Source organism: Acomys minous (genome assembly GCF_964271855.1).
Source record: "Acomys minous genome assembly, chromosome: 14".
NCBI lineage: Eukaryota > Metazoa > Chordata > Mammalia > Rodentia > Muridae > Acomys > Acomys minous.
In genome coordinates, this window is record NC_140496.1 from 169864 (window position 1) to 194121 (window position 24258).

Consider the following 24258-nt stretch of genomic DNA (forward strand, 5'->3'; position numbering starts at 1 on the left):
TTGCTTCTACTTACCAGTGTCCTCAGCATATGTGTGGCAGATTTCCTTCCTCCCTCAAACCTTATATATGGTGCTCTGAATAATGGTGTGTAATGAATTAGTCAATAGTTCTTACTGAAATGCAAGGCCTTTAGTTTTTAGTGTTTGTTGCAGTTCCATCCGAGATGCAGTGAATATATTTGCACATATTTTTACTATAATGCTTACATTTCTGTAAAACAATATAAGTAGGATTTGTGGGTTAAATTTTACTTTAATAGCCATCCCCAAATACTTTTGAGAAGTATAACATAATAATTTTGCCAACAAATGCACAAAAAGCCTATTTCCAGGTATGTTGGCCAGCACTGGACTACTTATAAATTGGAAAAATAAACTATTAAATTATACCATTCAGATGTCAGTTCCACACAGTTGTGATCTAGAGACTCTTGGGGAAAGTCCCTGGAATTACAAAGAGCTCCTGCAATATAAAAGTCCATTTTAAAATTCATATGGAATCTTCAGAGACCATAATATTCTAAGTAATCTCGGAAAAGAAAAAACTAGAGTCACACTTCATAATTTCAAACATGCTACCAAGATGTGGACATTATAAGTTTGGCATATGCTTATTCAGTCATCCATCAAAATCCATCCAATCAGATACCAAGGAACCCAGGGAAGAGGAGGTGGAAAGAACCAGAGGTCATGAAGGACACCAGGAGAATGTGGCCCTTTAGTCAGTTAAGCAAGGTACATATGAGCTCACAAAGGCTGAAACAGCAAGCACAGCACCTACATGGGTGTGCACTCAGTCTTCTGCATATATATTATAACTTTTAGCTTGGTATTGTTTTTGGAACTCCTGAGAGTCAGAACAAGTGGGTCTCTGACTCTTTTTCCTGCTCTTGGGAGTCTTTCCTGCCTGTCTGTTTCCATGTCCAACTTCAATCTTACTTTGTCATGTTTGGTTGTTATCTCTCAAAAGCCTATTTTCTGATGAGTGACAGAAGGGGAGTGGACCCAGAGGGGATGATGTGGAGAGGAATTGGGAGGAGTAGAAGAAAGGGAAACTATAATCAAGAATATTGTGCAAGAAAAGACTCTAATGTCAGTAAAAGGAAAAGCACTCATGGTGTCATCTGGGAACGTGGACGACTACAGATACAGAGCTTAGTAACTTATTATTAATTGTAGCCAATACTCATAACTCAGGTCCATCTTTGTGACCCCTTCCAGGCATTCCTTCCCTCACCAAAAAATATGTCTGGCATACAGACAGATAACATGTAGACCAAAAAATAGCAAAATGATCCCAGAAGTAACCTCCTTGCAACCTGTATGGTCAAGACTACTCGGTGGGCAAAGCGTTCCACCACAGATGGTGCAGGGGAAAATGGGCATCCTCAAGCAGGAGGATGAAACATGGAACTGAGCTTGAACTATATTAAAAAATAATTCAACACTAAATCAAAGACTTATAAGTAATGCCTAATATATGGAAATTTTACAGGAAAATACAGGGAAAACCCTTCTTTTTTTCCCAAGATATATATTACTTTATTAATTTGTTCTTGTTACATCTCAATGGTGGGAAAACCCTTCTTGACACTAGATTTGGCAATATCTTTTGGCAATGGCCTCAAAGACACAGAAAAAAAGGTAAAAGATGAAAAAATATTAATGGGAATCTAAAAATAAACAATAAAACTCAGGAAAACTGAGGTAATTGCACTAAAAGGCACTTCTCCTAAGAAGATGTTATGATAGCCATGGATATATGAAAAAAATTAAAAGGTAGCTATCACTAATCATTTAGAAATTCATCCCCAAACTATAATCAGATAGCACATCATGAATGGCTAATATCAGAAATGGAAGGAAACAGGGAAGAAGACAGGAAAAAAGATGATGGACCTGGTGGCGTAGGCCTGAAATTCCCGCTACCCTGAGGCTGAGAGCCATAAGGTACACATGAGCCTCAGTCACAGAGCTTAAGGCCAGACTGGACAACGTGGAACCTATCCCAAAAGAAAAGGGGAGGTCAGGATTGCTATCACTTAACACACGTGTCTAGCACACAGACATACCTACATTCAATTCTCAGGACCACAAGCAAACAAAACAAAAACAGATGAAGAAATGAATACATGCTAGCAAGGACACCCGAGCTCCAGTAGGCTTGAGCAGCCCTCCCTTTATGGCCCTGCCGTTCATAGCACAGGGTACCCTCTCAGTCTCAGTATCTCACATCTGCATGTTTACTCTCTGATTAGAGAGAGATAATGGTCTCCTTTGTGTGTTTAATTGAAATAATTCCGGGATAATTTTTTTGTCAGAATGTCAAAATTTTCAGTCTGAAAACAATGTCAGGTGCATATTCTTCAAGCAGATAAGTGCAGTAAATAAGTAAAGCATTTCATTTTTTTGTGCCAAAAAATGTAACTTTCCTGTTTTGTGCTTATTCCCTGTGTGGTTTTTTAATCACACAGTCTCATGTTTCTTAGACTGGCCTAGAGCTTTGTAATTGAAAAAGACCTTGAACTTCTGGTCTACCTAACTTTTTGTCCTGAGTGCTAGAATTGCAAGCATACACTTTGATCCATCCAGATGGATAAATAAATGCTTTTAAAGATTTATGTCATGTATATAAGTGTTTTGCCTGCATTTGCGTATGTGCACTGTGTGCAGACCTGGTGCTTTGTAGAGCCAGAAGAGGCCTTCAGTTTCCTAGAACTGGAGTTTTGAGTGGTCAGGAGCCATCACGTAGGTTCAGAAAAATCAAACCCCAGTTCCTCTGAAAAAATAGCAAGTGCTCTTAGCCACTGAGCCATCTCTCTCTAAGAACTGAATAAATGTGGGTTTTTTTTTTCTGAAATAGGGTTTCTCTGTGTAGAGCCCTGGCTGTCCTGAACTCACTTTGTAGACCATGCTGGCCTTGAGCTCACAGAGCTGCACCTGCCTCTGCCTCCTGGCGTGCTGGGATTACAGGTGTGTGCTATCACACACAACTTTTTTTTTTATGAACTAATTTTAAAATAAAGGGAATCCACAAAGCAGAACAAAATGTTCCAAATCAAATACATACCCAAAGATTTGCAAATAGATATCCAAATCTCAGCAATAATAAAACTCAAGTAAACACCTTGCACAAATTCTACTAGACCTTTCTTCTAAGAAAATAACACAAATGGCCAACAAATATATTACACACAAGTAAACATCACTAACCACTGAAGAAATTCAACCTAAAACTAACAAAACAAAACAAAAACCCAAAACACTTAATACACCTTGGATAGGTATTATTAGGAAGGGAGAGAGAAATGAAAGACAAAGGTGAAAGAAAAAAATAAAAGATACCATTATCAGTAGCCTTTACTAATAGGAAAAGCAGTGCAGGAGGACCACATATTCTAGGACCCTAAGACACAGAGTGAGGTCAAGGTCACTCTATTCCTACATAGGAATAAAAGGAAGGCAGAGAGCCTTGCCTAGTGCACACTGAATTCCTTCTTTAGCTTATGGAGCAAATGAACACAGAAAAAGAACAAATGTTGGGAAGGGTGTCAAAAAAAGTAAAACTCAGTGGCGCATACTGCCACACAAGCCCCAACAGGCTCGAGCAGCCTCCACCCACAGCCCTATCATTTGCATTACAGGTGTCCTTTCAGCCCCTCAGCCACACTGTGCTGATTCTTGATTGGAGAAAAGGGGCAATGGTCTAGTTCTGGGTGCTGGATGAAAGCAATGCGAGGATGCATGGTTTTCTACCAGAGCATCCAACTTAGGGCCAAAGGGAGAACCCAGGCGCACATTGCTCACGTACATTTATCTCACTAAATGGAAGTGTAAATGTTTCACTTTTGCCCAAGAAATACAATATAATTTTTTTTAATTTGTAAAATTGGCCAGTTAACCTTGAGGAAAGTCTCTCAACAGCCCACTTACTTTATTTAAGTCTTGCCGACAAATGGAAAGACATAAAAGCTATTTTATTTTCTATTTATTTTCTTTTCTGTTTAACACTTTTCCAAATTCACGTACAACAGTGTTTCATAATATCTGTCTTGCTCTGAAGTTTTCATTGTGAAAATGTCACCTTATAATTTTTTTAAAAAACAGATATAGCTTTACATGTACAGAAACTATCCTAAAATGTGTTCCAGACACTCATAGTTTCATTTATTGTCCTACTTGGGGTTTTTTTTAAAGGTGTTTTGTTTTGTTTTTTAGTCCTTTCTCTGACATTTTCGTATAGCATCTTTGGTTTGTGAGACAGGAATGTTGTGTATAGCAAGACTGAGTCACACTTAGTGACTTTTGAGTGCTGGGAGCACAGGCATACAATACTTCTCCCTGCTCTATTCGTTCTCCTTATGTGCAATCTTTTACAAGTATTTGGGGGGGGTCATGTGTACATGTTCCTGTATATGTGCATATGTGTATGTATGCATGTATTTCTGTGGAAGCCAAATGTTGGTCTCCCCTGTTAATCTCAAACTTATTCTTCTTTTTTAAATTTGTAAAATGTGTTATTTAAAAACTTTGCAAACATCAAAAAGTAACACCCAATCAAATTAACCAGGCTTAAAGTCTATAGAATTTAATAAATTTCTACACAGATGAGGCATTTGTAACAGAACTCATGAAGCCTCGCATTAAATTTTATACTTTCAGTGTAAAACCTATTTTCTGAGGCAGAGTATCTCAGCAAACACAGAGTGAGATTATCTAGACAGCAAGCCTTAGGGGGTCCTCTTGTGTCATTGTCCCGGCACTCGGATTGCAGTCTCCTGCCACAGCCCCGAACTTTATGATGGGTGCTCGAAAACTAGCCTCAGGTCTGCATGCTTGTGTGGCAAGCACTTCACCTACTGCTCTGTTTCCTCAGCCCCCGACTTACACTGTTATAACAGACTTAGATAAAACATCAACAACCAGACAAGGCAGGTTTAAAAAGAGTCTACATTTGCTGGTTAAATTGCTTCATATAAATTATGAGGAGTTAGGAGGCTTTAGAGGAGATTGATTAGTTTCTCCAAGACCTGAACAATGGCAACTTCTATAGATGAGGGAAAATCTCACAGGGCCACACCCCTGGGCAAAGAACTACAGGAGAGTAACGACTTCTGAGAGGGGAAGAATTAGCCTCCCCCAAGCCTGAGCCCCCTGATTGCTTATCCAGCCTGATGTGGTCAGCCCAGAAACTATATACATACAGAAACAGACACAACAGACTGCACTTGTGCATTTGTGCATATGTATGTAATGATAGTAGCCAACGGAAAAGGGCTATTAATTTCAGAGTGGGGGCATCTGGGAGAGCTGTAAGGAAAGACCATGGGAAGGCCTCGACATGGAAAGGGGAAGGAATGTAATTGTGGATCAACTTAGACGGATTTAAGCATAAATACATATGTAATGAGTTGATTTTTGCACCTATAATTTTTGAAATTAGTTTATTTACAGTATCATTTAATAACCTTCCTGTTTTTTCCAGAACAGCCTAAACCTGTAACATTACTTGAAGGAGACATTGAACTTTCAAATAATCTGAAGATAGCTGCCTCTGCTCCAAATATCAAGGTCATTAAAGGTAAAGGAAATACCTTTAATGTGTCTGAATGTGTGTCTGAAATGGAACTCTGTTCCCACTGTTCCTATCTACCAGTATCCTAGATGTGAGCTCCTCTAACAAACAGCCTGCATTATGAGCCCACCATGCTTTTCCTGCAAGCAGACACATGTGTGGAAGGTTTGGGGAACTTGATCAGAGCAGAGTCCTGTGTGTACACTGATCCCCTTACTTCTAGCCCAGATAGACTGATTGATCCCCTTACTTCTAGCCCAGATAGACTGATTGATCCCCTTACTTCTAGCCCAGATAGACTGATTGATCCCCTTACTTCTAGCCCAGATAGACTGATTGATCCCCTTACTTCTAGCCCAGATAGACTGATTGATCCCCTTACTTCTAGCCCAGATAGACTGATTGATCCCCTTACTTCTAGCCCAGATAGACTGATTGATCCCCTTACTTCTAGCCCAGATAGACTGATTGATCCCCTTACTTCTAGCCCAGATAGACTGATTGATCCCCTTACTTCTAGCCCAGATAGACTGATTGATCTCCTTACTTCTAGCCCAGATAGACTGATTGATCTCCTTCGTGCTTTATACCTTTCATCTTCTCTGTACTGTTATAAGGTGAGAACATATTACATCTCTGCAGTTGCAGTTTCAATCAATGGTGCAAAAAAATCATAACTTTTTTCTATTGAGACACGGTCTTTCTTACTGTGTAGCCAGCCACAGCAGACATGGAAGTTGCTAGACTGACAGGCTGGCTAGAACTCATGGAGATGGACGGCCTTTGCTTCCCATTGTCCTAGGATTAAAGGCATGTGCCAACATATACCACTAATCACATTTTTATATTAGTTTGTCTCTATAAAGTGTGTGAGTGAGATTGTAATTAGGAAATGTATGGTTTTACTATTCATAGATATTTCTATATACATTCTAGAATGACTATTAGTTATTGTGGAAATAATGTTATGAAAAACTTTTGCATAATTCTCAGCACTAGATTTTGTGAATTAACAATATTAACAATATTAAACTATATTGGTATCTGACACTAGCATAGAATCAACTACAGCCTGCGGGAAAATCCCTAGAATTAGAAAGATATCTTACCAGAGTAAAGAAAGTCCATTTTCAAATTCGTATGTAATCATCAGAGACTGTAACAGTCTAAATGTTTTTTTTTTTTTATGAGCAGAATGCTGGGGTAGGGTAGCTCAGTTGTAGAGCTCTCATCCAGCATGTGCAGAGACCTGCATTCAGCCCTCAATATCATAAAATCTAAAGAAGAAAGGAAAGAAAGGAGAAATGGAATAGAGAAGAGGAAAAAGTCAAAAATGTCAACAAAGGGAATGTGAAGAAATAGAAAGCAGAGGCACATGGTGACTACAGGCCTGCGAGATCTCTCACTGCTCTGTATTAGTTTCCTGACTTATGCTCTTGTAATGCACAGATACATCAGACAGAGGCTACTCATGCTTGTTAGCTACTCCATGTAAATAGCTGGTGGAAGATGTGCTCAGAAATAGTTTATTTCCATCATCTTTACATGATATTGTGCTTGTTTTCCAGAGCTGTCTAAAACTTCTAATTTAGATGATGAAGATCTTCAGTTTTCAAATAATCTGCCCAAGTCAACATCTGCTGCAAAGACACCTGAGATTAAAGGTAAAGCACAGATGTGTGAATTAAAATGTTCCTTTCCCTCTTTGCTGTTTACCAGAATCCTCAAATCTGTGAGCCCCTTTCCAACAAACTGCCAAGTTACATTACAAGCCTGTGTGGAGAGCTCTGTCTTTCTGCACAGTAACAGGATCTTGTGCACGTAACCCCTCTTCTATGACCCAGGTGAACTGCTGGGCTTCCTTCCTCTCTCACAGCTTGAGATTTCCTCGTTATGCCTCTAAATGAGAAAACAGAACACACCCAACCTGTAGTTCCTCTTTACGTCATCCTTACATTTTTGTTGTTGCAACTACAATCAATACTATCTGTGTCCTACTTTGTACGATAGAGTGTGTGAGTCTGGTACCTGGACTAATAACATGTACGCTTTTAGTTTTCACAGATACCCACAAATATTTTGTAAAGTGACCATGATTAATAGTTGTGGCAATAAAAGCATGAAAAATATAGCCAAATATCAAAGCTAATATTATATTCTTCTGTGAGTCATTAATAAATCAATAGTGTGTTGCCTAATTTCTGTAGTTTCCCTTACAGTTGATACCTACTTTTATTCTACTGTGGTTAGATAGATTAAAGAGTATTATCTCAATTTTCCTGTATCTGTTGAGACTTACTTCATTTTCTAATGTGTTGATAATTCTAGAGAAAGCTTCATGGTCTGATTCCAACAATGTGCATTCCTTAGTGTTTTGGTGAAAAAGATTTAAAACTTTTTTTTATTTAAATAATGTATTCAGATTACATGTTGATTGTTATCCTTTCACTTGTATCTTCCCGTTACCCCCATCTGTCCCTCTTTCACCCTATTCCCCTCCCCAGGCCTGTGATAGAATGAGACCTCCTCCCCCACCATATGGTCACAGCCCATCAGGTCTCATCCTGGTACCCTGCTCACCCTTCCTCTGAGTGCCAGCAGGCCTCCCCACCAAGGGGAAGTGGCCAAATAGGGGGCACCAGAGTTCATGACAGAGACAGTCCCTGCTCTCCACAACTGTGGAGAATGTGCTTTCCATGGGGGATAGGACAGATGATGTGACTTGCTATTGGGACTCCAGGTGAGAGGCGGGTGAAGTGTTTTATTGATGTCTTTACGTTCATTTAATTTATGATGCCATTTGACTCTAGTGTGTCAATGTTGACTATACTTCCAGAAGTTCTTTATTGTGCAGAACTGGTGTAGCTATTCTGGGTTTTTTGTTTTTCCATATGAAGTTAAGGATTGTTCTTTCAAGGTCTGTAAAATAATTGTGTTAGTATTTTGATAGGGATTGCATTGAATCTGTAGATTACTTTTAGTAAGATGGCCATTGTTACTATGTTAATCCTACTTAGCCATGAGCAGGGAAGATCTTTCCATCTTCTGATATCTTCTACAATTTCTTTCTTCAGAGACTTGTTCTTATTATACAGGTCTTTGACTTGCTGGGTTAGAGCTGCACCAAGATACTTTATATTGTTCGCTGCTATTGTGAAGGGTGTTCTTTCTCTAACTTCTTTCTCAGCCTGTTTATTGCTTGTATAAAGAGAATTACTGATTTTTTTTTTAAGTTTCGTATCCAGCCACTTTGCTGAAGGTGCTTAGCAGCTGTAGGGTTACTCTGTAGAATATTTGGGGTCCCCTGACAGAGGTACAAGCATGTCCCAATTTAATAAATTATATGTTCTCAATCTTAAAACTTATTTCTGAAATTTCACTTATATAATATTTTAATGAATTATTGTTTTGGTTCATGTCTGAAGCATAGTCCTAGAAATGACAACTTCCATCCAGTAAAATAATGAAGGCCATGAGATGATAGACAAAAATGGAGGTTGATAGCATCCCAGAGACAGTTGCCAAGAATCTCTGAAATCAATTTTCACTAACAGAGGACATTTGTGTGACTCTACATACTCTGGATTAAGTGAAAAACTATCATTTGCCTATTTTGAATGTAATTATACTAGTCAGAATTCCATTTGCTTGACAGAAAATGAAAGAGCAAGAGGTAGTTACACCTTGAAATATATTGGATAAAAGTTTCAGAAGACAAATATGATTAGGAAAAATAGTGCGAAAAGTGAATTGCCTGTTAAAAATTCAGTGTGAATAAAAATAGAGGTTAAGGCAAATCTTATTCCTTCTATAAACTGCTGCAGGACATAGTTTGTATAAGACTCTCTTGCTTTTTCTTCCATGTTCTCCTTCTTGTTTTTGACATTCCTAAAATACCAGTTCATTACTTAAATAACTCGTGGTTTTTGTTTCACACTTGCACATTTTCACCTGAACTGCTCTCACCATGATGTCTGTAGAGTTTATGAAAGTTTAAATCCTTGCTAGCTTCTAGTATCCTTTTCTTGTGGCTACAGGACATGTGTAGATCATTCTACATTCCTTGGATAAAGCTATGCAGTGGAAAGTGGTAAGATTGTTAAAATCTAATGAGTACGGAAGGGGGTTATACAAATCTGGAACTTAAGTGTCTATCTCTGCCCCCCAGGTATTTTAAACAAAATATCTTTTTTGCTTAATTTTGATTAAATTGTGCTTATAACTGCCTGTTCTCTACAAGCCAGTGTGTGATGTTCAGTAAGATCAGTGCGTTTTGGTCTATGAACAGAAAAGTGACAAGTATCTTCTTTGAACAAATCGCTAGACCACCAGAGATGAGGCATATAAGAAATATTTTGCTTCCAGACATTGAGATTTGGTAGTTGCTTAATGCTACAGTCAGTTCTTTTCTGTTTTTTTCCCCATACATTGAAACCAGTTTTCCAATGAAATGGTATTCAACCATAAAGATGGATGGAACTAAAAATTATTTTGACAAGTGAAAAAATGTGGGGTCACTTAGTACACTATCATATTATCTGCAAATAGTGGTGCTTTGACTTCTTTCTTTCCAATGTGTATCACCTTGATTGCCTTTTGTTGTCTTATTTATTTAGGTAGGACTTCAAGTACTATATTGAAGAAATATATATAGAGAGTGCAGCCTTGTCTTGTCCCTGATTTTAGTGGAATTGATTTTAAGTTTCTTCACTTAATTTGATATTGGCTATTGGCTTGCTATATATTGCCTTTATTGTGTTTAGGTATGCACATTGTTTGTCTTATTTCTCCAGAACTTTTAACATGACCAAGTGTTGCATTTTGTCAAAGGCTTTTCCAGCATCTAATGAGATGATCATGGGATTCTTTTTTTATTCAGCTCATTTATATGGTGGAGTACTTTGATAGATTTTCATATTTTGAACCATCCCTGGCATGATGCCTACTTGATCATGGTAGACAATGTTTTTTTTTTAATGTATTCTTGGATTAAGTTTGCCAGTATTTTATTTATTGAGTATTTTTGCATCAATGTTCATAAGGGAGATTGACCTGATATTTTCTTTCTTTGTTGAGTCTTTGTGTGGCTAAGGTATCAGGGTAACTGTGGCCTCATAGAATGATTTGGCAATATTACTTCTGTAGTTTTGTAGAATAGTTTGAGAAGTATTGTATTAGCTCTTCTTTGAAAGCCTGGTAGAATGTTGTGCTGTCCCTGGGCTTTTTTTATTTTGATTGGGAGACTTTAAATGACTGCTTCTATTCTTTAGGGGTTATAGGACTATTAAAATTGTTAGCTTGGTCTTGATTTTAGGTTGCCCAATTTTGTGCAGAGCATGCTTTTTAAGTAAAACCTAATTATTCTTTGGATTTCCTCAATGTTTGCTATTGTGTCCCTCTTTTCATTTCTGATTTTTGTTAATTTGGATACTGTCTCTCTGCCTTTTAGTTAGTTTGGCAAAGGGTTTATCTATTGTAGAAGAAATCTTTTGTGTATGAAAGCATTACCTGTCAATAAAAGCTGATGGCCTATTAACTGAGGCAAGAAATAGATGGTGGGAGTTCTGGCAGGGCGAGAGTGGATTCTGGGATATAGTCAGAGATGTGAGAGATTCTCCCCAGATCTTGAGAAAGATGGATGATGAAACTGGAGGAGAGGTAACCAGCCATGTGGAACACATAAGATGATAAGGTATGAGCTAGTCAGGGAATGATCCAAAGCTTATGGCCTAGGCATATATTCATAAATATAAGGTGTCAGGGTCATTACTTTGGGAGCTCTTGGTTTTGTTGATTCTTTATATTGTTCTCTTTGTTTCTAATTTGTTGATTTCAACCCTGAGTTTATTTCCTGTCATTTACTAGTCTTGTGTGTGTTTGCTTCTTTTTGTTATAGAGTTTTCAGGTGTGTTTTTAATATTTGCTATTATGAGATATCTCCAACTTCCATATGAAGATATTTAGTGCTATGAACTTTCCTCTTGACAGTGCTATCAGTGTGTCCCATAAGTTTGAGTATGTTGTGCCTTCACTTTCATTTAACTCTAGAAAGTCTTTAATTCCCTTCTTTATTTCTTCTCTGACCCAGTGGTCATTGAATAGAGAGTTGTTTGGTTTCCTTGAGTTCATAGATTTTCTGTTGTTGATATTCAGCATTAATCTATGGTGATCTGACAAGACACAAGGAGCTATTTTAATTTTCTTGTATCTCTTGAGGCTTGCTTTGTAACTGAGTATATATTCAGTTTTGGAAAAGGTTCCATGAGGTGCTGAGAAGAAGGTATTTTTTTATGTTTGGGTAAAATGTTCTATAGATATCTATCTGATTCATAACACTGGTTAGTTTCCTTATTTCTCTGTTTAGTTTCTATCTTGATGATCTTCCCATTGGTGAGAGTGGGGTGTTGTGTGTATGTTTTCCTTCTTTTTGTTTTGCAAGTGTGGGGTTATTTCCCATGTTTTCTTGGGTGTAGTTAGCTTCCTTGGGTTGAAGTTTTCCTTTCAGTATCTTCTGTAGGGCTGGATTATGAAAAATATTGTTTCAGTTTGGTTTTGTCATGGAATATCTTGTTTTCTCCATCTATAGTAATTAAAAGTTTTGCTGTGTATAGTAGTCTGGGCTAACATCTGTGGTCGCAGAGTCTGGAAGATATCTGCCCAGTCCCTTCTGGCTTTTAGAGTCTCCGTTGAGAAGTTAGATATAATTCTGATAGGTTTGCCTTTATATGTTACTTGGCCTTTTCCTCTTACAGCTTTTAATATTCTTTGTTCTATACATTTAGTGTTTTGATTGTTATGTGGTGGAAGGCAAGGTGGCATACAAAGAATACTATCTCAATTTTCCTATATCTGTTCAGACTTATTTCATTTTATAATATGCTGATAATTCTGGAAAAAGCTTCATGGTCTGATTGCAACAATATGTATTCTTTAGTGCTTTGACAGAACATTCTGTAGTTGTTTGTTAGGTCCACTTAATTTATGATGTCACATATCTCTACTGTTTCTCAGGTTTTTGTCCAGATGACTTGTCTAATGTTGAGAGTTGATATTGAAGTTACCCAATATTACTATGTTAGGGTTAATCTGTAACTTTGCATAGAATAGTATATGTCTTATGAAATTGGGTACATTTGTATTTGTTTTTTGTGGTCAGAATTGCCAAATCCTCTTGATGGGTTGTTCCCTTAATAGATATGAACTAGCTCCTTTGCCCCTTCTGACTACTTTGGGCTTGATATCTATGTTTTCTGATATTATAGTAGCTATGCCAGTTTTTTCCTAAATACATATGCTTAGAAAAACATCTGTCTTTTATTTTGAAGTGGTGCCTATTTTTAATGGTTACATCTGTTTCTAGAAGGAAGCAAAAGGATGGAGCCTGCACGCTAATCCATGCTGCTTATCTGTGTCTTTTATTTGGTAATTTAGACTATTAACATTCTAAATTACTATTGAAATAAGTATATTATTTATTATATTTTCTTATTTTATAATATTTTCTTAGATTTTTAAAATGTTTTGCCGTGTGTGTGTGTGTGTGTGTACACGTGCATGTATGTATCACATCTGTACAGATGAAGGGTTCAGATGCCCTGGGAATGTAGTTACAGATGGTTGTGAGCTGTCTCAAGTAATTTCTGGGAATGGAACTTGAGTCCTCTGGAAGAGCAGTAAGTGCTCTTAAACCCTGAGCCATCTCTCTAACCTTTTAGATCTTTTTATTTTTTTAATGTATTTACAGGAGGCTGGAAAGATGGCTCAGTGATTAAGAGTACTGGCTGTTCTTCCAAAGGTCCTGAGTTCAAATGGCTTACAACCATCTATATAGTGAGGTCTGGTGCCCTCTTCTGGTTTGCAGGTACGCATGCAGGTAGAATACTGAATAAATAATAAATAAACAAATCTTCAAAATAAATACATAAATCTTTACTGTCCTGATATTATTTATCCCACCATATGCCATGACCACTTGAGTAATATCACTGTTCATTAGGAAAATTAAACCCAAAACTACAATGAAAAATATACTTCACACCCACTGAATGGTAGCCAGGAAGGGGAGCAGAGAGGGAAGAAATGGAAGAAAAAAATGACTGGGCCTACTGTTACATACCTGTCATCCTAGCTACCTGGGAACTCATGCAGGAAAATCACAAGTTCAAGGCCAGCTTTGTCAATAGAGGTCAAGGCTAGCCTGAGCATGAGACTTTGTCTCAGTATAAGATATAAGTGGAACACTGAGAGTTCACATCATGTGCCCTGAGCTCCAGCTGGCTTGACAGGCTTCCTTCTACAGAGCTGCCATGTCATCACAGGTGTCTTCTTAGTCTCAGTGACCTCAGCTACACTTTTATTCTCTCATTAGAAAGAAAGGATAATTGGAATATAAGAGTTTTGTTAAATTCTTATCTAGTTTATGTGTATGAATATTTTGCCTAAATGCATGCATGTGTGCCAACTGCCTACCTATTCAACCCCCTAGAACTAGTTTGAATGGTTTGAGCCACCATATAGGTGTGGGAAATCAAACTCAAGTCCTCTGTACAAGAAACAAGTGCTCTTAGCCAGTGACCCATCTCTTCAACCTGGAATATGAACTGTTTGTTTTTCTTTGAAAATTCCATATAGAGTTATGCAAATTATCTTGTTCATATAGTCCCTCCTACTATTACCCTGAATGCCACTTTATATGAAAAAAATAAACAAAGAAAAATGTATACACATAATAAAATATTCTGAATTTTTATTTAAGCCATTCATGGTTTTTATTATTGTCCTACTATTTTTCAACATTCTGTCTATGAAATTTGCATATACCATTCTATCTTTATTTGATATGAGTGCTACATACAGCAATGCCAAGTAACTCTTTAAATGTAGGCAGACTGGCAGGAAGAAACCGATCTACCTTCCTCAGCCTCCCAAGTGCTGGAATTACAAGTGTGAGAGACTTCTCCCAGCTCTATTCTTTTTTTCTTACCTGACCCTAACCCTTACAATGCAGTTTTATATACTCTTAGCTACCAGGCAAGGTAAAGTAAAATAATATTTATCAGTGCTCATTAAAGTGCTTTACTTCAATAGTTGAAAAGGAAGCTGTACTTCAGAAATTGGAATATTTAAGTACCATTATATGAAATTGCTTTCATTTTTCAGAAACATCTAAAACTACAAATTTGGACAAGAAAGGTGTTGAAGCTAAGAATAATCTGCAGATGCCAAATTTGGCTGCTACAATGAACCATGTGCTAAAAGGTAAAGAAGTCACTGCCAAACAGATGTATGACATGGATATCTGCTCATTTCCCATTGTTTCTGTTTTCCACAGTCTTTGACCTGTGGGCTCTTTCAGCATAGAACCGGTCTTATGAGCATAGTGTGTGTTTGTTCCTATGCTCTTCATGTATGGAAGGCTTTATAGAATGCAAGTAATAGAATCACATGCACACAACTCCCTTATATCTGACCCAGATAAATGGACAGGTCCTTCAGCTCTCACACCTTTAATATTCTGCGTGATATTCCAAAGTATGAACGTGCCACACTTAGTAGTTCATTTTTTAATTTCTTTACATTTCTGACCTTGTGACTACAGTTAACAATACGATCAAAACTATCACATGTTTTTATTATGCTACTTTGAATCTACGAAGTAGAGCACGTGAGTGGAATTATTGACTAAGAATATGTATGCTTTCAGTTCTATAGATTCTGTGAGTGAAGTATTTGCATATTCATTATAGAATGATTATACTTAAGTTATGGCAGTAATTGCTTGAGAAAACTATTTCCTGGATCCTGTCCTGACTTCCATCAGTGATGAACAGTACTGTGGAAGTGTAAGCCAAACCCTCTTCTCCCCAACGTACTTTTGGTCATGGTGTTTTGTCACAGCAATAGAAATCTTAGTTAAGACAAGTTGGTATCAGTGTGGTGGGTGTTGCTGGGCAGAACTGACAATGAGCTGAGGGAACGATTATCAAAGGAACCCTGGGATAGAAAGGCCATTGAGTGTTGAGAGCTCAGTGGGATGCTCTGTGGGAGCTAAGAATGTTGAGATCAGTGCAGAAGATGGAGGCCTGGCTTGGAAGTTTCAGGGAGAAGTAAAGACTCTCCCAGGATTTTTATGTGAAGAATCTGTGGTTTTGGTTAGCTGGAGCTAAAGAATCAGCTGTGATTAACAAGATACCAGAACTAATAAAGTGAAACCTTTGCTGTGCTTGGAGACTTGATGCGGGTCAGCTAGGGCTAAGAATTTAGCAGTGATTAAGAAGAGACCAGCACTGCTGAGGTGAAATCTTCTGGGAAGAATTACCCTGAGAGTACACAAAAGCTGTGTTCCAAAGGTGGCCAAGGTTGTAAGTTACACTGGTAGACGAATTTGGTAGTATACAAACTGGGTCCTATAGGAGTTACCTAGGTGGTACTGGTTTTGAAGGCATAAAGGGGTCATGAAGAAGCAGCCAAGGGTTGGCACTGTGAGAGTCCAGGGCACCATATGATGCACATACGTAAGCATGAAAGATAACCATATATAAGCCGCAGCCTTCCTAGTGCTGTGCTACACCTCTACCAGCTCTCTTCTATTGTCATCTGGCAAGTACCTGTATAATGACCTTAAGTAAAATACCAGGTAGGAGGCAAGGCTGATAGGATGAAGTCTTTTCCTGCTTGCTTATTACATGCTTGAATGCTGAAAGGAAGCTGTGTTTAAGTATCCAGTACCACTGAATTATTTGTTCTTGCTTTTCAGAGCCATCTAAATCCAGTAACTTAGACAAGAAAGTTGCTGAAGATATGAATATTCTACACATGTCAACCTCCACCATGATGAAACTTTTGTTTAAAGGTAAAGAAGTCACTGGAAAACAGAACTCTATTCTTTTCCCACTGTGTCTATGTACCACTACTTTCTACCTCTGGGCATTTCCAGCATACAGGAAATATTACAAACACAGAATGTGTTCCTTTATTTTTTTTTCAAATATACAACTGTAAATAGGCAGCAACTTTTATTCACAAGATGTAATTGTTGTCTCGGAGGCTTACTGCTGAATAAGTTCATCCTTTCTAGTTCTTTCTGAACTCTAGCTGGCTGGTTCTGCTTAGCTGTTTCGGCTCAAAACTCCTCTCCAAGTTGACTTATTCAAACTGGCTTCTCTCAGCTTCTGACTGAAGTGCCCCACTTGGCCTCAAACTAACACTGCCAGTCTTTTCTAATCTTCTGACTCCGTGTCATTCCCTGGATAGTTCTGTCTTCACTTGTGTCTATCTTCTTCTCTCTATAACCTGTGTCTCTGTACAACTGTCCCAGTAAAACTGCCTCCTAGCCAGCCAGCTGTAGTGCACGCCTTTAATCCCAGCATTTGGGAGGCAGAAGCACCTCTTCTCTTTCCTCCTCCTCCTCCTCCTCCTCCTCCTCCTCCTCCTCCTCCTCCTCCTCCTCCTTCTTCTTCTTCTCTCTCTCTCTCTCTCTCTCTCTCTCTCTCTCTCTCTCTCTCTCTCTCTCTCTCTCTCTCTCTCTCTGCTCTATTAAGTTGCTTCCCTTTCCCATCTCTGTTCTCACGAGAGTTGAGCATATCCTATCTCTGAACTCATTCTGTCAAATCTTTCTCTGATTTATCACTTTGTCTGCCCCTAAATTAGACTTCACTTTCAAAACTGGCTGTTTCCTTCTACAAACTAACTTTATCTCCATTGTTAGGGATTAAAGGTGTGTAGTAAGGGTGTGTCTTCATTCCAGCCAGATCACAGAGACTTAGAAGGTCTTTGGATGTGGATGATACTGGATTACAGTTCCTCTACAGACAACTGTGTGTAAGGCTTTGTAGTTCTGTACAGTAACAGAATCCTATGTATAGATTACCCTTATCTCTAGTACACATAAATTGATGTGTGTCCTTCATCTCTCGTATCCTTAATATTCATCATGATATTATGAAGTGAGAATATTTCACAGTTCTTCAATAATTCCTTTTTAAATCACCTTTACCTTTCTGCAATCAACATCATTGTATATTTTTTTTCTTCTGCCACTTTGTGCCTAGAGAGTAGTGGTTAGATTAAGGACCTATATGTTTTTAATTGATTTGATATCTACATATTCATTCTAGATAACTGTAGTTAATAATTATAGCAGTGATGGCATGAGAAAATGATTTTCTGACTACTACCACTAGAAATTTTAGGGATTCAAAATATTAGCAAGGTTAAATTACATTGATCAGTTGTCATTAGGAAAGAAAGTGACCTACTGAGTCTGAGAGAATCCCTAGGATCCCAAAGTTACGGTGTGCCAAGAGCCACCCTGTTAAGGGAGCTCACTAGGCATATGGGCTGTCTAGGAGGTGATCTGGTATTTGCAATGTCTGTACTGTGATGCACCCCAGAACTGCTTCCAGCCTCTGACATGCTATCAGGAGCCATTGATTTGGGGAAGTTCAGTAGGCATGAGAGATCTCTGGAGGTGATCTGGTATTTGCCAGATCTGTATCATGATGTACCCCAGAATTGCTTCCAACCTCTGACTACTCTGTCAATTGTACACTGCTCCATCTCTCTAAAATCTGGCACTATAGCTGGGCATGGTGGTGCATGCCCTTAATCCCAACACCCAGGGAAGCAGAGGCAGGTGGATCACTGTGAGTATAAGGCCAGCTTGGTCTACGAAGTGAGTCCAGAACAGCCAAGGTTGCACAGAGAAACTCTGTCTTAAAAAAAAAAAAAAAACAAATAAATAAATAAATAAATCTGGCATTGGTGTGAACTGTTACTTTCTGTGTATTGACCAGCTCTGATTGAGCAAACTTCCTACAGGATCTTGAGGATGTACTGTTTGTCATTCAGATAAATTAATCCCTGATTATGGAATTCCTGATTTGATTCAAATAGTTTAAAAAGTTAAATTGTTTTAGATCTTCTAAAACAGTTTTGGAGAGTTTATGGCTGCAATAAATACCTTTGTGGACCTCCAGATGCCTCACTAAGGAGAGCCTTGTAGCACATTTGTGGCTTCAGATAAGCCTCCACTCCAGATGACACCACGAATCCTGGTATTTACCATAAATATAGGCAAGTTGGTTTAAACTTCCCATGAACCCAAGTTGGGATGAAGCTACCTAGAGATGTCTGAATTTACTGTTTCCTAGAATGAAAGACAGATAAAATTATTGCCCTGAACTGATTATAAACTAAGAGCTGGAAAATATATAATTAGGTCAGTCGTAATTGATAAGTCATATATTCTTGTAACTTTTAGGCCTTTGTCACTCTGAACTCACTGTGAACTTACGGAATGGATACCCAGATAAGAAATGTTTAGCTTTAAAACATAACCTGTTGTATTTTAGAATTCATCTGTTTTTGTGATTAATTGTCCTCTTTTGACTATGAAGTAATTCCCTTTTCTCAGAAGTATAAGTACGGTCACCAACAATAAACAGTGTTGAAATTGGGAGGCTTAACTTCAGTTGTCTAATTTCACCTGGTTTATTGCCCCCCCCTCTCTCTTTCTTATTTCCCTGTAGACTCACAAGTAAGTTTGAAGACTCAGGGCTATCAGCCTTCTATGGCTAATGAGCCTAAGTTTGCATTCGCTTACTGGAGATCTCCACAAAGAGGCCTATCTACAGATCAAAGAGCCTCCTTTTATGACCCCCCTGCAGTTCCTGGCTAGAAGCCACTTTCACAGCCTCAGCCATAGGAAAATTGTGGTCGGTTTAAAATCTCTTCCCCAGCCACAGTGCAGCCAGTCCCTAGAGAAGAAACCCTAGGCTCTCTTTTTCCTCTTCCTTCTTTCAATCCTGATCAGTTACCTGAACCATCAGCTCTGAAGACCCAAGAGATGAAGCAAACTGGAAGGCCCTACCCTGGACCTCTTCAGAGCATCAGCCGGCCATTAGCAATGGTGCAGAGCTAGAAAAAAATCTATTTCGAGGGCTGCAGAAATGATTCTAGAAAGAGTTACAGAATTGAAATCCCAAAACCCTTGTAAAATGCAGCAAACTCATGACCAGACATCAGTAATTCCAGGTTGCAGAGCAGAGACTGGCTTTCCAGAGCAGGCTATTAAGACTAGCCATATAGACTGGCTCTGAGTTTGATCAATAGACATTGCCTTAATGAACAAGATGGAGTAAAGACAGAAGAACACACAAAAACACCTCAGGCACATGTGTGCACAAAAACCCACACATATATACATACACACTACATCTCTCTACTTTGGCTTCCCAAATGCTGGGACTATACATGTACATTGACACTCCCAACTCTTCTTTTTTCCCTGACTAGCTCTTTTTTGTTTGGCTGGTTGGTTTGTTGGGTTGTTTTGGTTTTGGTTTTGGTTTTGGTTTTCAAGACAGGGTTTCTATGTGTATCCTTGGCTGTCCTGGAACTCACTCTGTAGGCCAGGCTGCCTCTGCCGCCGAGCATGCTGGGACTACTAGAGTGTGGCACCATGCCCGGCTCCTCACTAGCTCTTGTCAACTACCAGGCAAGGATTATTCAGACACAGTCCACTTTTGATGATTAAGCTGCTTTACCTAAACAGCATTACCTTAGAAATTAGCTTATTTCTGATATTAATAATTGCGTTTCTTCCCCTCGCCCAGATCTGTTGAAACCTATAAACTTAGATGATGAAGGTGCTCAACTTCTAAGAAGTCTTCACATTTCAACTTCTGCTACAAAGTAACATGTGCATCAAGGTAAGGGACTCGCTGCTATCCAGATGTGTGACACAGAAGTCTCATCCCCATTGTTCTATTTACCAGTGTCCTTAAGTGTGGGCCCTTCCAACAAACCTGAATGTTTCCTGTAAATAGATACGTGAGGGGCTTTATGGCTGTGTGCAGTAACAGAACCCTGTGCACAGATCCTTCCTATCTCCAGCCTAGTTAAACTGATCAATTTCTTTCAACCGTCAAACCTTTAATTTTCTGCATGATATTCTGAAAATAGAACATGTCATACCTCCTCAGTGGCTCCTTTTCATGTCGCCTCTATATTTCTGTTGTTGCAAATAGAATCAAAAGTGTAATAACTACCACTGTCTGTGTTAATTACCACTACTGCAAGGAGAAAGTTGTGATGAGCACTGAAAGATGCACTGGTCAGCCAGGCTAGTTAATAGGAGTAAAGCTTTTAGAAGAGTGCTAGCATAAGTAAGTGGTGTCTTCAGCAATAAGATGCCTTACTGTCTAGTTGTGGAGGGGAACCAGTAGCCCTGGCAATAGCCTGTGATGTTTGGGGGGGGGGGGGGAGAGGTTGGGACAATGACTCAACAAGATATAATCCATTCCTAATATTGGAGGTTTTATTTGGAAACATATCCCAATGGGGGCATTGTCAAATGGTAATGTTATCCAAGTAACTTTTGTATATGTTTTAGGAAGCTTCTACAGCACTGTGTTGCCCACAGGGCTTTGCAGAAGGCCTTTAGTGCTGGCTTCCTCTTCCTGCAGTCTCCCCATTTCCCTGCTCTCTCACTCCTCCCCTTTTAATCCTCTTATTCAGATTTTCCCTTTATCTCTTTAAAAACACTATATGTTATTCCACCTTCCTTCAAAGATCTACCCCCTCCACTGGTCCTCTACTATCTACCTGACCTCTTTGGTTTTAGTTTTTTTATTTTTATTTTTGAAGCAGGGTCTAACTATATAGTCCTAAATGTCCTTGAACTCGTTATATAGACCAGGCTGGCCTCAAACTCAGAGGTCTGCTTATCTCTGCCTGGTGCTAAAGGTGTGCATCACTACTGGCTCTTTGTATATTAATAAAGGCCTAAAGCCCAGCCATTACAAAACTTAAATAAAACTAGTCCTCCTGGAGACATTCCTCCTAAGAATATACCACAAGTAGCCAACAACCACATGAATACATAGTGTTGTAGTTTTGTTTCTGTTGCTCTGGTAAAATATACTGACCAAAGGCAGTGTAAGGAAAAACAGGTGTGGTTGGTTTACAGTTCAAGGTTATAGTCCCTATTTTCAGAAAAACCACAGTGACAGCTGGTCAGACTATATCCTCAGGAAAGAGCAGAAAGAAATGAATGCCCCCTGCTGCCTGCTTGTTCTCATCTACTTTTCTCCTGTCCTATATAGCGCAGGACCCTCCACCGGAGGATGGTGACAACCACAATGGGATGAGTCAATTAATAATCAGAACAATCCCCCTGCATACATGCCACAGGTCAATCTAATCTAATAATCCTCAATTGAGACATGTGGCAAGTTGTAATTTGGAACCAACCATCATACATGTTAAATATAACTAATGACCATGGAAATACAACTCCCAACTACAGTTAGACAGCACATCGTACCCATCAGATGGTTACTGTCTACAAAAGGAGGAATAGAGGTGGAGAGCGAAAAGAAAAAACAATAAAATGAGCATTTGGGTGCAAGACTGTGATTCTATTCACTAGGGTGAGTGAGGCAGGAAAATTATAAGTTCAATCACAGCCTGAGCTACAAAGTGAGCTCAAGACTCACCTGTTGAAGTTAGTGAGACCCTGTTTAAAAGAAAAAGAGGAATGGAGAGGGATGTAGCTCAGTTGTGGGGCATTTGCCTAGTGTAGACAAGACCCTATGTTCAATACCAACCCCCCCCCAAAAAAAAAAGAAAGAAAAAAGAAAAGGAAAAAATATTATCATGGATGTCAAGAAACTGAAACCCCTGTGGCTACTTGTAGGAAGGTAAAAATGGTACATAATATCTGGAAAACAATGTGGAAGTTCTTCAAAGTATTTCAAATAGAATTACCACATGATAAACCCACTAACTTCACCTCTTGATATATATAGAAAATAACTGAAATCAAGAGCACAAGTAGATATTTGTATAACCATGTTCATTTCAGCATTAGGTCCCAAGTGTTGACTGGTAAATGATGAAATGGAGCACTATACAGAGAATGGTGTATTAGCTTAAAAAGGAAAGAAATCCTGACACATGTCACAACACGATACCCATAACCCAGCCCCACAGGGACTAGTATACAGTCGTCCATTTATATGAGAATCAAAGTGGCAAATTCACAAATACAAAACAGCAGGGTGCTGGCTAGCAGGAACTTTTGGCTTGGGGACCATTTAATAGGCATAAAGTTTCTGTGTTTCACAGGATAAGAAGTTCTGGACATACGTGGTGGGTAAAAGCCTCATGTGCCTAACTGTTCACTTAGGAATAGCCAAGAGGGCCCATTTCATGCTATATTTAATGTACAATTTTAAGTATTAATAATTTAAGTCATAGGGCCAGGCATGGTGGCGCACACCTTTAACCCTAACACTCAGGAGGCAGAGGCAGGAGGATCACTGTGAGTTCGAGGCCAGCCTGGTCTACAAAGTGAGTCTACAACAGCCAAGGCTACACAGAGAAACTCTGTCTCGAAAAATGGGAAAAAAAGGAATAATAATAATTTAAATTATTAAAAATAATTAGAGAATGGGGTTTTGATCCTCAGTGATGTTTATATTCAATGGGAACTAGGTCTATCTTAGACAGCCATTTTGTTTTTCTATGAAATAATCTTTTTTCCGTGTCCATTTTCTATTAATTCCCTTATATTGCTGAAAGTGTGATAAGATATTTAACCTTTTCTATTTCTATCAATTCAAATTTAGAGAGAAACTGAAGCAATTCAAGAGTTTCCACACAGGCTTACCTAACCCTCTCATGGTTATTCTTCTCGTGTGTGTGTGTGTGTGTGTGTGTGTGTGTGTGTGTGTGTGTGTGTGTGTGTGTGCATGGCTGCGTGTGTGTCTGGTATGTGTCAGTCATAAGACTTATCTGCTTCTGAACTGAAGAAGAATCACTCAGAATCTGTTCCCTAAAAACATATTGTCTGACTTGATCATAGCTCGGCTCTCACAAGCAGGAAACACATCACTGCAGCCCAGTATATGATCTGCAGTCCATGCTCAAACTGCATGTCTTTCAGTAAGGCCAACTTGAGAACAGACAACGATCTGGAGATATTTCTCAAAAGAAGGCATACATAGAGATGGCCATGTGGAGAAATGCTCACATCACTCAGGCAGTACAGAGATGAAAGGGGTGTTCACACAGACATCATCAATGGATTGTATGTATCACATGAGAAACAGCTCCATTTAATATTATTTTGAGTCTTTCACTTATCTCCTTAAAGATTCAGATTTTGTTTTGTTGTTTTCTTCTATTTGATCCTCTTTTTAAAAATATTTTATTGCTAGGTGTGGTGGCACACGTCTTTAATCCTAGCACCTAGGAAGCACACACAGGTGGATCAGGTGGATCTCTGTGACTTTTGAGGCCAGCCTGGTCTACAGAGCATGTCCAAGATAGCCAAAGCTACACACAGAAACCCTGTCTCAACAAACAAACAAAAAAGAAAAGCAACAACAAAAGAATGCTCTTGCACCATTCCTACAGATGCTATGCGTTCAGACTCACACCATTCTCCATTTCCATTGCTTGTTTGACTGTGTATCCTGTTTTCTCTGACACCAAATATAATAACAATGTTGTTTAATACTGTGAAATTAAATAACTAAATACTTTTTCTTTAGCATTAAATAATATTCCATGAAAACCTGCTGCACATCCATACTTGAGAAAAAGAATCCCAAGAGTAAACAGCATAAAGATGTTCATAGACACAGTGAGGCAAAGTGCCATAGGAACCAATGTGT

General features: G+C 38.7%; 1 protein-coding gene across 4 annotated transcripts in view; it reads left to right on the forward strand.

Annotated features, from left to right (window-relative positions):
- Window positions 1–24258, forward strand: part of CCDC7 (coiled-coil domain containing 7) — a 171496-nt gene that overhangs the window by 143129 nt on the left and 4109 nt on the right. For 3 of the 4 annotated variants that reach the window (XM_084756142.1, XM_084756143.1, XM_084756144.1), the window contains 5 exons: window positions 5486–5581; window positions 7144–7239; window positions 14735–14833; window positions 16332–16427; window positions 20191–20286. In XM_084756142.1, the coding sequence (XP_084612268.1) occupies window positions 5486–5581; window positions 7144–7239; window positions 14735–14833; window positions 16332–16427; window positions 20191–20273 (470 nt within the window). In that variant the 3' untranslated portion in view covers window positions 20274–20286. Of the gene's footprint in view, window positions 1–5485; window positions 5582–7143; window positions 7240–14734; window positions 14834–16331; window positions 16428–20190; window positions 20287–24258 lie in introns of those variants that run through there. The other variant, XR_014774283.1, reaches the window with a different exon arrangement.